This window comes from Caloenas nicobarica, chromosome 34, assembly GCF_036013445.1.
Source record: "Caloenas nicobarica isolate bCalNic1 chromosome 34, bCalNic1.hap1, whole genome shotgun sequence".
NCBI classification, from domain to species: Eukaryota; Metazoa; Chordata; class Aves; order Columbiformes; family Columbidae; genus Caloenas; species Caloenas nicobarica.
Window position 1 is genome coordinate 1,060,779 of NC_088278.1, and position 15,044 is coordinate 1,075,822.

Sequence of the window (15,044 nt, forward strand, 5' to 3'; positions counted from 1 at the left end):
CAGCAGTTGCTGTGCTTTTGTGTAACTAAGTTGTCCCTTCCTGAAGTGGGTTTGGTCCCTTCATAATAAGAATGACTGAAAAGGCTGATAATCAAGATTTTTGGTTAGGGAAAGATCGAGACTCGTTCTACACACTTTTAGCAAAGTATGGGGCTCGACCCTCCGTATCTGGAGAAGACTGGGCTCGTGATAATTGGGCTGATTTACAGAGTGTAGTGGACCAAGTGATTTCTCTACAGGCTAAGACACTTTGGGCCACCAAGACCTAAACTGTCCCATCCCTGGACACTTTGGGGACACCAAGCCCTACGATGTCCCATCTCCAGCTCCACTGGGCCACCCAGGCCCAGATGTCCCATGCCTGGACCCCTTGGGCCAACCAGAACCAAGACTTGAACATATCCCCCAGCTTCATCCCACCTTATGTGGAGAGTGTTGAACTCCAAGACCTCAAAACTTCTCCCCAAACTTACCCCCTCCTCACCTGGGGATGTTCAACCCCAACCGTCTCCCTAACTTCACCGCACCTCATCTAGAGGATGTTGGACCGCCAGACCAAACATCTCCCCCAACTTCACCCCACCTCACATGGAGGAGGTTGAACTCCAGCTGAGACCAAACATCTCCTCCAATGTTGTCCCATCTGGGGAATAGTGAACCCAAGACCCCAAACACCTCTCCAACTTTGTCCCACCTCATCTAGCCGGTGGAGAATCCCAAGACCCCAACCATCTCCCCAAATTCACCCCACCTCATATGGAGGATGTTGAACCCCAGCCAAGACCCCAAACATCTCTCCAACATTGTCCCACCTCATCTAGAGGGTGGAGAACCCCAAGACACCAAACAGCTCCTGCAGTGTTGTCCCACGTCATCCAGAGGATGTTGAACCCCAACATCTCACTCAATTTTGTCCCACCTGGAGGATATTGAACCCCAAGACCCCAAACACCTCCCCAACTTCATGCCTTCTTCACCTGAAGGATGTTGAACCCCAACCAAGACTCCAAACATCTTTGCCAACTTTGTCCTACCTCATCTGGAATGTGGAGAACCCAGGACTCCAAAACATCTCCCGCAGTGTTGTCCCACCTGAGGGATGGAGTACCCAAGACCCAACCATCTCCCCCAACTTCACCTCTCCTCATCTAGCCGGTGGAGAACTCCAAGACTCCCAACATCTCCCTCAGTGTTGTCCCACCCGGAGGATGTTGAACCCCAACCAAGACCCGCAAACATCTCCCCAAATTCATCCCTCTTCCCCTGGGAGGATGGAGAACCCAAGACATGAACCACCTCCCCCAGTGTTGTCCCACCTCACGCTGACAACGTTGAACTCCAAGACTCCAAGATCTCCCCAACTTTGACCCACCTGGAGGATGTTGAACCTCAACTGAGACCCCCAAACATCTCCCCAACTTCATCCAACCTCATCTGGAGGATGGAAAACACAAGACCCTAACATCTCCCGTCAACTCCTCCTGATTGGTGAGTGGAGGGGGTGGGGCCTGTGGGTGGGGTCTGTGGGCGGGGCCTGCCAGTGGCAGTGGCCACTGCTGCTCTCCCAGGGAAGTTCATCTGGATCCATTTTGGGGCCACCAGGAAGTTGGTGTCACCCAACAAGACGTGTGAGTGAGCGGAGGGCCCAGCAGGGGGCATCTAGTTGGACGGTGTCTACTTGTCCATCATCCATCTGTCCATCCATCCATCTCTCCACATGGCCATCCCTCCATCTCCTCATCCCACCACCCACCTGACCCTCATTCTCCATCTCCTGGTGTCTCCACCCTCATCTGTCCATCTGTCCATCCCCATCTTCTCACCCACCTCCTGGTCCCTCCATCTCCATCTCCTGGTGTCTCCATTTCCTCGTGTCTCCATCCATCTGTCCATCCCGAGCTCCTCACCCACCACCCACCCGACCCTCCCTCTCTTGGTGTCTCTATCTCCTTACCCATCCATCTCCTCACATCTCCCTCTCCTGGCCCCTCCATCTCACAGAATCATCACATCTCCCTCTCCTCGCCCCTCCATCTCACAGAATCACAGAAATCAGGGATTGGAAGGTGTAAGAGTCGGTCCGAAGAACAGTACTTGCCTGAACATCACCATCAGGGACTTGGAGAACAGATGTCCTGATAGAAAGAATTGGACAACGACTTGGAGAGAGGCCTGACAAAAAAAGTTGTGTTGTACAGGTCTCTCCAACCCGGGGGCTACAGGTAACAATGGCTGCTGTACGGATTCCACCTGCTGCCGCAGCCAGACTTGCCCCCACCTCCTAAAAGGAATTGTGTTCTACAGGTCTCTCCCACCTGGGGACTATAGCTGCTGTGCAGAAGATGGATTTTCACCTGCTGCCTCAGCCAAACTTGCCCCCACCTCCTCCCTGCTACTAAGGCCAACAAAGAAGAGCATGGACAGAGGCTTGACAAAGGTCTTGATGTCACCCAGCGGACCAGTAAGAGACCCCTGAACTGAGGCGATGCAGGCACAGACGGGTTCTGGCAAGCAAAGCGGGGACTCTTCAGGCCTGCGCAGTTCAGCCTGGATTGCGAAACAAAGGCAGAGATTGGCCTCAATCCATGGGAGCAAAGCGGGGTGAAGAAGCATGAAAGACGATTCCCGACAGGACATCACTGAGCTCTCCCCACCAAAGGATCACGGATCACAACGGAGGACCGGCAGGACACTGTACGAGACCTGAGACCATAGGGACGCCTTTGGAACTGGTGGTGGTAGCCAACCCTTTTTTCCCCCTTTCTTTCCTTTCCTTTTTCTCCACTCTCTCTATCGTGTGCCGCTTTACAATCAAAATAATAAAGTAACGCTGTTTGATTGAATTATAACCGCTTGGCATTTTGGTTGCCTTAATTTTGCGCTTCGAGATCAGCGTAAATGAACCATCACGAGCATATCACCGGATGGACTGTGACAGATGGGACCTTGAAAGTTCATCCAGTCCAATCCTCCCGCCAGAGCAGGAGCACCCAGGTGAGGTTACACAGGAAAGTGTCCAGGTGGGTTGGAATGTCTGCAGAGAAGGAGACTCTACAACCTCCCTGGGCGGCCTGGTCCAGGCTCTGTTACCATCACTGAGAAGAAGTTTCTTCTCATCTTTAAGTGGAACCTCCTGTGTTCCAGTTTGCACCCACTGCCCCTTGTCCTATCACTGGTTGTCACCCAGAAGAGCCTGGCTCCATCTTCATGACACTCACCCTTCACATATTGATCCCCATGAATGAGGTCACCCCTCAGTCTCCTCTTCTCCAAGCTCAAGAGCCCCAGCTCCCTCAGCCTTTCCTCACACAGGAACTGCTGTCCCTGAGGCTTTTTCAAGGTGAGGGGTGGGAGTGTGATCGCCATCACTGTGGTAACGCCCACGCCACATCAGCCACTCTCGCAAGGGCTCCCAGGGGCTTCCAGGTGGCGAAATCAAAACCCAAAAAGGTCCTTCAACAGAGGGAATCTCACAGTTAGGGTTCCAGTTAGGTGCCTTCCGCTGCCCTGTCAGAGACACTGGAAGTTGTGAGCTTAAAAGCACACATCCCAGAAACAAGTCATGAGCTGAACTATCAGCTATTAATATTCCAGAAAGGATCATAGAATCATTTCAGGTGGAAGAATCCATTGAGATCATCGAGTCCAACCATAACCCAACTCTTGCACTAAACCCTAAGAACCGCATCTATACATCTTTTAGACACCTCCAGCAATGGTGACTCAACCAGTTCCCCGGACAGCCTGTTCCACTGCTTCGCAACCTTTTCCATGAAGAAATGTTTCCCAATATCAATTCTGAACCTTCTCTGGCACAAGCTGAGGCCATTTCCTCTCATCCTATCACTTGCTACTCAGGAGAAGACCAACACCCTCCATGCTGCAACCTCCTTTCAGGTAGTTGTAGAGAGCAAAAAGGTCTCCCCTCCGTCTCCTTTTCTCCAGGCTAAACACCCCGGGGTCCCTCAGCTGCTCCTCAGAAGACTTGTGCTCCAGACTCTCAACAGCCTTGTCCCCTCCTCTGCACTCACTCCAGCACCTCAAGGTCTTTCCTACAGTGAGGAACCCAAAACCGAACTGAGGATTCGAGTTGTGTCCTCACCAGCACCAAGTACAAGGGGATGATCGCTGCCCTGGTTCTGCCCACTACACTATTCTTGATGCACACCAGGAGGCCATTGGCCTTTTGGCCAACTGGGCACACGCTGGCTCATGTTCAGCACCTGTCAATCAACACCTCCAGGTCTTTTTCCGCCAGGCAGCTTTCCAGCCACTCTTCCCCAAGCCTGTATTGTTGCAGGGGATTGTTATGACCCAAGTGCAGGACCCGGCACTTGGCCTTGTTGAACCTCATACAATACAACAAACTCAGTCAGAAAAGATCCCTCTGTATGGCCTTCCCACCCTCCAGCAGATCAACACTCCCACCCAATTTCGTGTCATCTGCAAACTTACTAAGGGTGCACTCAATCCCCTCATCCAGATCATTGACAAAGAGATTAAACAGAACTGGCCCCAATACTGAGCCCTGGGAACACCACTAGTGACCGACCGCCAACTGAGGTTGGCTCCGTTCACCACAACTCTTTGGGCCCAGCCCTCCAGCCAGTTCTTTATCCATCACAGATACACCCATCCAGGCCATGAGCTGCAGCTGCTCCAGGAGATGCTGTGGGATACGGTGTCAAAGGCTTTACTGACGTCTAAGTGCACAACATCCACAGTCTCTGTGGTGGATTCACTCCCCCACAACAGACTTTCCCTCATCTGCTAAGCCAGTCACCTTGTCACAGAAGGAGATCAGGTTGGTCACGCAGGACCTGCCTTTCATAAAGCCATGCTGATTGGGCCCGACTGCTTGTCTCGTATGTGTGACCTCCCAGTCCCTTTCCCAGCCCTGTTCCTGCTGTTGGCCTGTCCCCTGCAGGGGCACAAGTGACTCACAGTCCCCTCCACAGCCATTGGCTTCCTACTGGACTATGAGTTCCTGAGACACAGCTGAGCACATGACATCGTACCCAGCCATCGCCCTCCTTGTGCTCCAGTGTGTAAGCAGAGAAAACTAAGCTGGTTTCATCAAATGTATCTAATAGACTTCCTATCAAGGGTTTGAGTGGAGAAACGTTCCTCAGAGGAGCTGCTGTATTTACACTGGGGCATTTTATGTCTCTGCTTCTGCCTCTTTTTCTTTCTTCTTCCTCTGTCTATTTGACATGAAAGAGCTCTCCAAGGAAAAGATTCATGGAATCCTACAATAAGGCGGGTTGGAAGAGACCCCTGAACACCATCTCTGTCTCACTGACCTTTATGGCACTCCAAGGAAAAGCTGATAGCATTTGTGCTCCCTTGGGTTCATCTTACCACATGCACACAGTGGACAGGCACATGATGTGTATGCTTACAACTCATCTGTACAATGAAAACATGGAATCATAGAATGTCCTGAGTTGGAAGGGACCCACCAGAATCATGGAGTCCAATTCCTGTCTCTGCACAGGACAACCACACAGTTCACGCCGTGTGTCTGAGGGCTTTGTCCAGTCTCTTCTTGAACACTGTCAGGCTTGGGGCCGTGACACCTCCGTGGGGAGCCTGTTCAGTGTCCAGCACCTCTGGGTGAAGAACCTTTTCCGCATGTCCAACTGACCCTCCCCTGGCACATCTTTCTTACATTCCCTTGGGTTCTGTCACTGGTCACCACAGAGAAGAGCTCAGTACCTACCCTTCCTTCTCCCCTTGTGAGGAAGCTGTAGCCACCGTGAGGTCTCCTTTTAGTGTTTTCTTCAGCTCTGATGCTGAGAAACCCCTTGGTTCGCTTTCTGAAGCAGAAAGGAGAAGCCATGAGCCCCAGGCAGTGGGAAGGGGGATCCTGTCCCTCACACACAGCTCAGGGCTCTTCCTGGGACCGTGGGATGTGGGTGTGCAAGGCCGAGGGAAGGACAACACTGGTACACCACCTTCCAGCTTCCCCATGGGGCTGCAAGGAGGCAACAAGGCCCCAGTGCCATGAGGACAACATGTCTTCTCCTGGGCCTCAGTGGTAGAGACAACTGTGATGGCCAAGGGGACAGAGACCTGGGTTCTGTTGGTTCCTTCCAGCCTAACCAATGGCCTTTGCCATCTCCATCACAGGCTGTTCTACACGGTCCTACACCTGCCCCTCTTCCCCTGCAGGCTGCAGACACCCATCTCGCTTCCTCTCCTTGTTCAAATTTGTCAAATATCTTTTTTAGTAACAATGTGAAGTGAAAAGCACTCCTCACTGGAACTGCTGTATTTATGTTAACACCTTCTATATCTCCTCTTCTGCCTTTTTTTTTTTTTTTACGATTCCTCTACCTATTCTCTCTCCAGAAACCTCTCCAAAGCAATTATTATTTCAAATCACAGAATAACTCAGGTTTGAAGAGAGCACTTGTCTCGCTCATCTTGTCTCACTCATCTTGTCTCACTCTCCTGCTCAGGGCAGGGTGAACCAGGGGAGATTGCTCACGGTGCCCACCCAAGTTTGCATCATCCACAAAGGAGCTGAAAGTGCACTCTGTTACATCATAGAACTGGAGAATAAAGATGTTCAACAGTGTTGGCCCAAGTGCTGGTCACTGAGAGATGACACTGGTAACTGTCTGCTCGGAGGGCTTTGTACCACTGACGATATTTGGGCTTGATGGTTCAGCCAATTTCCCACCCGGCATCCACTTCTTGAGCCCCATCAGCACCACTCTGCCCAGAAGCACACCATGTCTGAGGCCTTGCAAACGCCCTGTACACAACATGCCTTTCTTGCCCCTCTCCATTGGGGTTCAGAAATCCCTTCCTTGTCCTTCACGTTCCTGGAAATGGCTGCAGGAGGACATGTCCCATCCCCTTCTCAGGGAGGGAGGTAGGCTGGCCAGCCTGTTATTCTCCCAGTTCTTAGTCCAGTTCTTCTTGAAGATGGCTTTGAGGTCTGCGTTTCCTAAGGACCCCAGATCCATTCTGGTTTCTATGGCACTTTTGAGAGCACAATCCAGAATCATGGGCAAGGGCGACATAGCAGACTGGAGCACTTGCAATGAGCCTGTCCAAGGCAGCTGAGATCAATCTCACTGGGCCACTGGGATTTGTTCCTGGAGTCACACACAGAAATACCAGGGTTCCGTCAAGCATTGACATGTGAGCTGGCCTCATGGGCTCCTTCTGCACCCAGGGATGTTCAGAGACAGAGCCTGTCCCTTTTACACACAGAGGCAGGAGTCACAGTGTCTCTCAGGCCTCCTGTTGCCACTCGCAAAGGACAGGAGGCACCTCAGCCCTGTGGTGTGTCACCCTGCTCTGCACTCATCTGAGATGTCCCACGTCATGAGGAATGGACACAGGAACCTCAGTTCAAGGAAGCACAACCCAGTGCTGCATTCAGGTGGTTTCCCACGGGATGTTCCTCCCAACATGAAGTGACCTCAAGACCTTGTCTGTGCCACAGGCCTTCAGGGAACCCCAAGGAATAGTTGATGGTGTTTGTGCTCACTCGCGTTCATGTCACCTCACGTACACGATGTGCGTGCTCACATCTCATCTGTACAATACAAACTTGGACTGCTGACCTACTCATTCAGTGTCCCTCCATGGAGGGAAGAACAACCTCTGTGAGCTGGGGAGGGAGGCCAGGGCTGGAAATGAAGGTTGTGAGGGGCCAGTCCATGACGATGCCCTGGGGCATCTTCCACAGGGTGTCCAGTGCACAGGGGCACAGCCCAGCCCCTGCTCTGCTGGTCCTGCAGGTCTCTGGCAGGAGGCCTGGCTGTGAGAGGACACTGCTGTGTGCCCAGCCCTGCACACACACACTGTTTAGCTGTGCCCTGGTGTTTTGATCTTCAGGCCACATTCTCAGAAGGTTCTTGAGAAAAAGTTTGTATGAAGACCTACGCCTTTCACCTTTCTTTCTGGAAAGCTGCTCTGAGGCCAGCTCTGTCACAGCAGTGCCCATTGCCTGTCCCTGCCTGCGCTCACAGGACTGACACACAGCAGGACGGTGACCAGGCTGCCAGAGCACTCAGGCCTTGCACCAACACAAGGGATGAGAAGGAGAGTGTGGGAGTGGAACGAGAACAGCTCTGGAAGGCCAAGTGCTGGTGCTCCCTGGCAGTGCTGCCAAGCGAGAGCTCTTTCCCCTTCCACCCATGCACACAGGAACTGTCCCTGCAGCTTGAAAAAGGTCTTGGAGTTCGGATGTCAGCAGAAAACAGTTTGCTGGAGAGCCCTTTATTTTGCTTAAACACAGGGAGCATGATTCCTCATGGACACAGACACTCAGTGAGAAAACAAAAGCAGGCAGTGAACTAAAAATGGAATTACAGTATTATCATAAGAGAAAAACACAACTAGAGACAAAAAATACTGCACACAGGATGAACCTGCAATGAGTTAGACTATAACTCGTATGTAGAAGAAGACAGAGACAGTTTATAGCTTCGGAAGAAATCCAGTCATCAGGGCATCCTTGAGCTCCTGGTTCCTCATGCTGTAGATGAGGGGGTTCACTGCTGGAGGCACCACCGAGTACAGAACAGACACCACCAGGTCCATGGATGGGGACGAGATGGAAGGGGGTTTCACATAGGCAAACATGGCAGTGCTGACAAACAGGGAGACCACGGCCAGGTGAGGGAGGCACGTGGAAAAGGCTTTGTGCCGTCCCTGCTCAGAGGGGATCCTCAGCACGGCCCTCAAGATCTGCACGTAGGAGAAAATAATGAAAATAAAACACCCAAATACTGCTAAGAGATTAACCACAAGAAGCCCAAGTTCCCTGAGGTAGGAGTTTGAGCAGGAGAGCTTGAGGATGTGGGGGATTTCACAGAAGAACTGGTCCAGGGCATTGCCCTTGCACAGTGGCAGTGAAAATGTATTGGCCGTGTGCAGCAGAGCATTGAGAAACCCAGTGGCCCAGGCAGCTGCTGCCATGTGGACACAAGCTCTGCTGCCCAGGAGGGTCCCGTAGTGCAGGGGTTTGCAGATGGCAACGTAGCGGTCGTAGGACATGATGGTGAGAAGAGAATACTCCGCACCAAATAAGAAAGCTAAAAAGAAGACCTGGGCAGCACAACCCACATAGGAAATGACCCTGGTATCCCACAGAGAGTTGGCCATGGATTTGGGGACAGTGATGGAGATGGAGCCCAGGTCGAGGAGGGCGAGGTTGAGCAGGAAGAAGTACATGGGGGTGTGGAGGTGCTGGTCACAGGCTATGGTGGTGATGATGAGGCCGTTGCCCAGGAGGGCAGCCAGGTAGATGCCCAGGAAGAGCCAGAAGTGCAAGAGCTGCAGCTCCCGTGTGTCTGTGAACGCCAGGAGGAGGAACTGGGTGATGGAGCTGCTGTTGGACATTTGCTGATGAGCATGGGGCACTGTCACAGGAGCAAAAGACAGTGATAAGTTAGGGGAGACTTCTCTTAGCAAAATCAAAGCCATGTCTCATACACCCTCCCCTGCTCCACAGCCCCTTGTCCTTTTCCAGACCTTCCTTCGGGTCCGTGGCTGAGCCCTGGGTGGTGCTGGCTGGAGGTGCCGTGAGGAGCAGGGCCTGTGCCCTCTGGCTGCCCAGGAGTCAGCCCTGCTCTGCAGCAGGGGTCATGGAACGGGGGGGCAGGGGACAGACCTGGGGTTCAGCTGTGTCAGATGGAGCCGTTCCTGGTGCAGAAGGGACTGTCAGCATATGCTCTCCTAGTGATAATGAACCAGGACGGAACAAGGCAGTTTGAGAGGCTTGTTTTTTTGCAGCTTCCTGCAACTCCCCTGGAGAGTGTTGTTGGGTGTCAGAAACCCTCAGCATTTCTGCTGCACTCAAGGAGAACAGAGCGAGTCCTGCGAGACCAGAGGATGCCTGTGGGTCAGTGCAGAGTGAGGGCAGCTGCTCTGTCCCTCTGTCTTGCTCCAGCTGCCCTGGGCTGGCACCTTTCTGAGATGGAGGCTGATCACACTGCCATGTTACCCTGAAAAGCCACCAGGCCCTGCTGAAAGCAGAGGGATCAACCTCAGACCACGACATGTCTCACCGTTTTCTAAGGTCTCAGCACCCCACTTCTATCCCAGAACACACACAGCTCATTTCATAAACCAAACAGCATTTCTTCCATCATAACATCTCTGCACTTCTGCATGAGTAATTCAGATAATGCTAACGTGCTATAGGACAGGTTCGCATCCTGGAGGGAGGATCAAAGCTTGGAAAAAAAACACTCAAGGAGACAGCCAAGAGTCCTAATGATGGCATCTGATTCAGGGAGACTCAGCTCATTCCCCAGCCCCACACACTGCATTGCCCACAGCCCCACAGGGCAGAGCAAAGCTGGGACACGTGTTCCCATGGACACAGCTGCAGGAAAGGACCCACAAGATCAGGCTGTGACTCTGCAGCTGAAACTCCCATCCCCAGAGAGCCTGACAGCAAGAACCAGATCACACCAACAGTGACCCAGAGCAGTGGAGCAAGAAGGAAACTGCGGTGAGGGTAGGTGTGAGAGAGGCCAGGGCAGAGGCAGCCGGGCACTCAGACAGCGTCACCCTTCCCCAGCTGTGCAGCCACCTCCCACACACCAGCATTGCCGGGCAGCTGCTCTCAGCCCCTGTGCTCTGCAGAGGGAACTGGAGCTCTGGCTGCACAGGAGCTACTTCATGCCTTGGAGCCCCCGGCCCTGAGGGCAGAGGCTTTGCTGGGTGGAAGAGGAGGCGAGGGGGCTGCTCACAGGAGGGATCTGCACTGCAAGGGATCATATCGATTTTTCTGTATTGTCCCTCCCATAACAATTCTGAGTTTAGTTTCCTCTCATTTCTGATCATTTCCCTGCTGCCTGGACAGTCTCCTCCTGGGAGGTGTTTCCCTGTCCATGTCTCTTCCCTGTCAGCACTCACAGACCATCCCACCCTCTGTGCCCTCACCCTGGCCCTACAGATCCTGCCTGTTCACAGGGCACTGCCTGGGGGCATCTTCCTGTTCACAGGTTGAAAAACAGGACAGGTCAGACTAAGGCTGACGGGTTCAGCAGATGTGATGTGATGCTGGTGCCGTGCACAGGCAGAGCAGCAGCTGAAGGGATGTTATGAGGCTTCTGGCAGACATATTGATCACTTAAAGTTGCAGTTCAGGAGTCTCAGTGACTTGTTTAAGCATGAGAGCTCATTTTCATTTTTTCCTTTCCTGCACCCCCCACCCCTTGGAATAAGCAACTGAAAAGGCAGATTCAGGAAAGCTCCCTATCTGTCTGGTAATCCTTGCATTGATCTTCTGCCTGAGGCATCCACTTGGAAAAATCCTGGGGGTGATCTGGAGCTGTGAGCAGCCCTGACCCACACAGCACCCCCTCAACAGCACAAGCACCTTTCCTGTCCTGATAAGGGTCGCTCCTTCCCCGCACAGCTTCCCCCCACAGCACCGTGGGGATCTCCCCGGGCAGGCTGAGCGCTGACCCTGGCAGGCAGCAGAGTCCCTGCCCCAGCACAGCCCTGGGGTGCAGGGACCCTGCTCTGCAGGACAGCCCTGGGCACCCCTGGGTGCTCACCCAGCTTCACAGCTGTTCAACATTGCCTGACAAGAGCCCCCTCCTTACAGATCCCACAAGCTGTGCCTGTGCTAACTTGAGGAGATGCCTCCAGGAGCTACAGCTGCATTGCCCTGCACCCAGAGACTTACCATGGCAAGGGCTGCTAAGATTTCTCCTCTAGTGAGCTCTCAGTCATCCTCCCCATCCTGACCACCTTTCATCTCTCTCTGCCTTGCCCGTCTCCCTGAGATCCCCAGGCAGAGCCCTCAGCCCTGCTGCGCTTTGCAGAGGAGCTGCTCCTGGGCAGAGCTGTCTCTCTGCAGCGCTGCCGCTTGCCATGAGCTCCCTGTGTCCCAGGAGCCCAGCCCAGCTCAGCAGCACAGGAGCAGCCCAAGGCGCTTTAATGACCCCTCTGGTGGGTTTGGTGCTGAGTCCATGAACCTCAGACCCTGGAGGAAGTTGAAGAAACCTCTCAAGAAGTCAAAGTCATATTCAAACTCCAAAGTTTCTTGTAATGTTACTGGGTCCCCCTGAGGAACACTACTGAGGAAATGACCCCAGGGTCTGGTTAGAGAAGAAAACTGGAGGCAGAGATGACAGGTCAGGACAAGCAAGGTGAAGGTCTCTCTGATGCTGAGTAAACCTGGATGTGTTTCATTAACCAAAGGGCCAAGCCCTGACCCCCAGCCCTGGGAAGGCAGATCCTGTCCCTCCCACGTTGCCCAGGGCCCTTCCTGGGACAGTGTGATGTGGGGCTGTGCAAGGCCAAGGGCAGGACTATGGTCCCACACCTCCCAGGTTCCTGGCTGGGGACAAGGAGGCCATGAGGCCCCTGCGCTGTAAGGACAAGGTGTCTCCTCATAGGTATCAGAGGTGGAGACAACAGCCATAGCCAAGGGGAGAAGGGGCTCATGTCTGTTGGGGGCTTTAAACCTCTTTACATCCCTTGATCCTCTCCACGACAGCCTGTCCTATGCTGTGGCATCCCCTGCACCTCTTTCCCTGCAGGCTGGAGACATCCCCCCTGCTGCCCCACCTTGCTCTTGTCTGAGCATCTTCCTTCCTTTGCTGATCTCTCTCCATCCTCCCCAGCTGTTCCTTGAAGCACAAAGCCTTGGGCTGATGCAGACTCCCTCTGGGTGACCTGCTCCACCACAGCACTGCCCTTCCACTCACATTCCTTGCTGCTCATGTCCAGCCTGGACCTCCCCAGCTGCACTGTGTGCCATTATTTCTTTCTCGTGCTCTTTCCCACTATGAAGAAAATCTCCACCATCTCTGAAACCACCCTTCCAGCACTCTCAGGCTACTCCTACACTGCTGCAGCCTCCCCAGCGCTGCTGGGCCAGAGCAGCCCAGGTCCCTCAGCATCCCACACCATGTGCACAGGGTCCTGAACCCTGCCTTGGCAGAGCCCTGCACTCTCCAGTTCCTCCCTGCTTCTCCAAACTGGGAGCCGCACACTGGCACACACCCGTGTGTGTGGGGTCACACCAGTGCTGAACCGAATGGGATGAGAACTCCGGGTGTCTGGGTCCCCACGCTCCTCCTCATGCAGCCCCGTGTGCAGCTGCCTTGTTCATGGTGAGCGTGCAGCACGGGCTTGTTTGGCGGCCCTTGTAGTGCCCAGGCCCTTCTCCTCAGGGTCCCTGCTCAGCGTGTCAGGTCCTGCTCTGTCCTGATGGATGGGGTTATTCTCCTGCCCCGATACAGGACTGGCCGCTTCTCCTTTTAAAACTTCAGAGATTCCTGATTGCAAAACCAAGCTTTTCGCCAGGTCTGGACTCTCCTGGACTGAAGCTCCATTTGCTCAGCTATTAATATTTGCATGCAGATGGCTTATCCTGATGAGGTTGTCTCTCCCAAGAAAACAGCATGAGGAGTTACAGGGCTCTACAAATAGCCCCTCCTGGAGAAACTGTGGGATCTTGGGGGTCTGGTTCTCATAATGCCCGAGGTCTGGACTTAGAGGGAATTTTCCCTTCATGTGGGGGAACATCAGGAAGGTGTGGAGCTCTGCCTGGGGACAGACAATGTCAGCTGGAGGTTGAGGACTCAGCGTGAGAGGGCAGAACAACATGGACAATGTTGTGGTGACTGGACATCAGCTACTGACTCACTGATGAGGAAGAGGAATTAGATGAGGCCTCCTTCAGACAAATGAAAGAAGCCTCATGTTTCCAGGGCTGTGTCCTCATGGCAGACCTAAGATGTCCCAGTATCTGCAAGGTATCAGCCATGCAGGAGGGTTTTGGAGCTCATTGACAACATCTTCCTGACACGGGTGACTGAGGAGTCAGTGAGGTGAGGTGCCCTGTGGGACTTCACACTTACAAACCAGAAAGGGTTGGTCAGGGATGGAACAGTCAGGGATGGGGAAGTGGAGTTGAGGCTCCTGGAAGATGATAACAAGGCAAAGAGCAGGATTTCAGGAGAGCAGGCTTTGGCCTGCTGAGGGACCTACTTGGGTCCTATGGGATATGACCTTGGTGTTTGCAGTGTTTTTTCTCTCACATTTCCTCCCTCCTCTCTCCCACCTGCTGTTGTGCAGCATTTTTTACCCTTTCTCAAATACAATATCACAGAGCTGCTGCCAACATCCCTGAGTGGCTCAGATTTGGCAAGGAGTGGGTCCATCTTGGAGCCAGCTCATATCGGCTCTGTCTGACATCAAACTCCTGTTGTCTTCTCAGAGAGGTGACAACTGTAGCACAGCCACACTCACTCCAGTTCCAAGACTTTGCCATGTAAACCCAACACAGGGTGATAATGTGTTGGGTGTTACAAACTACTTGATCATGGGGAAGAAATGGAAAAGATCTTCTGTTAGTAACCTGAGGAAGTCACAAGTCAAAGAGTAGGTTCCTATGGGGAACTGTCATTGCCCTGACATTCACTGGCCAGCAGAGCAGCAGGTGCCAACAGTCCAGAGGATCTTGGGCCAACTTCTTAACGTGGCTGCCTGGTGGGACAACAAGGGTGATGCTCACCTGGATCTGGAACTGGGAAACAAAGAAGAGCTGGTGAGGGATGTGAACATCAGTGTCCACCTTGGCTGTCATGACCAGGCAACAGTGGGATTCCAGGCACCAGAGGGGAGGCAGGAAGGCCAGCAGCAGAGCACAGGCTGGTGGGCTCCAGAGGAGAAGACACGGACATACTGGGGGATGGTGGCCAATAAAGGTGGTGACATGGAAGTAGGTCTGAAGGGTGAAGGAGCTCAGGAAATCCGAGAAGACTTACAGGACAGCCTGCTCCAAGGACAAGAATGATCTCTCCAAGTACCTATGAAAAGAAGACTTTATGTCATGAGGCTGCTTGTCTGAACTGACAGAGCTCCAGGGCAAAAAGGCAGCACATGGGAGGTGGAAGCAGGTCAAGCTGTAAAGGAGGAATTTAGAATCCTTGTCCATGGATGTGGGGATGATGCCAAAGCTGCCCTGGACTTGATACCTGCAGGGGAGGCTGAGGGCAGCAAGATGAGCTGACATTGCTTCCTTACAGTAGAAGAATAGACAGGGCGAA

General features: G+C 53.2%; 1 protein-coding gene across 1 annotated transcript; it reads right to left on the reverse strand.

The window, feature by feature from the left end:
* Nucleotides 1–6,434: 6,434 nt before the first annotated feature.
* LOC136000667 (olfactory receptor 14J1-like) lies at nt 6,435–9,021 on the reverse strand. Its single transcript, XM_065654598.1, has 2 exons — nt 8,521–9,021; nt 6,435–6,557 (listed from the first exon to the last, which is right to left on the reverse strand). The coding sequence occupies exons 1-2, from the start codon at nt 9,019–9,021 to the stop codon at nt 6,435–6,437; spliced, it is 624 nt and encodes a 207-aa protein (XP_065510670.1).
* Nucleotides 9,022–15,044: the final 6,023 nt, after the last annotated feature.

Bases quoted from the DNA above. Each gene is read 5' to 3' on its own strand.
- LOC136000667 (XM_065654598.1), bottom strand. From the start codon at position 9,021: ATGTCCTACGACCGCTACGTTGCCATCTGCAAACCCCTGCACTACGGG. The intron at 6,558-8,520 runs GTGAACCCCCTC...TTTATTCTCCAG, and splicing joins ACTCGGTGGTGCCTCCAGCA to TTCTATGATGTAACAGAGTG.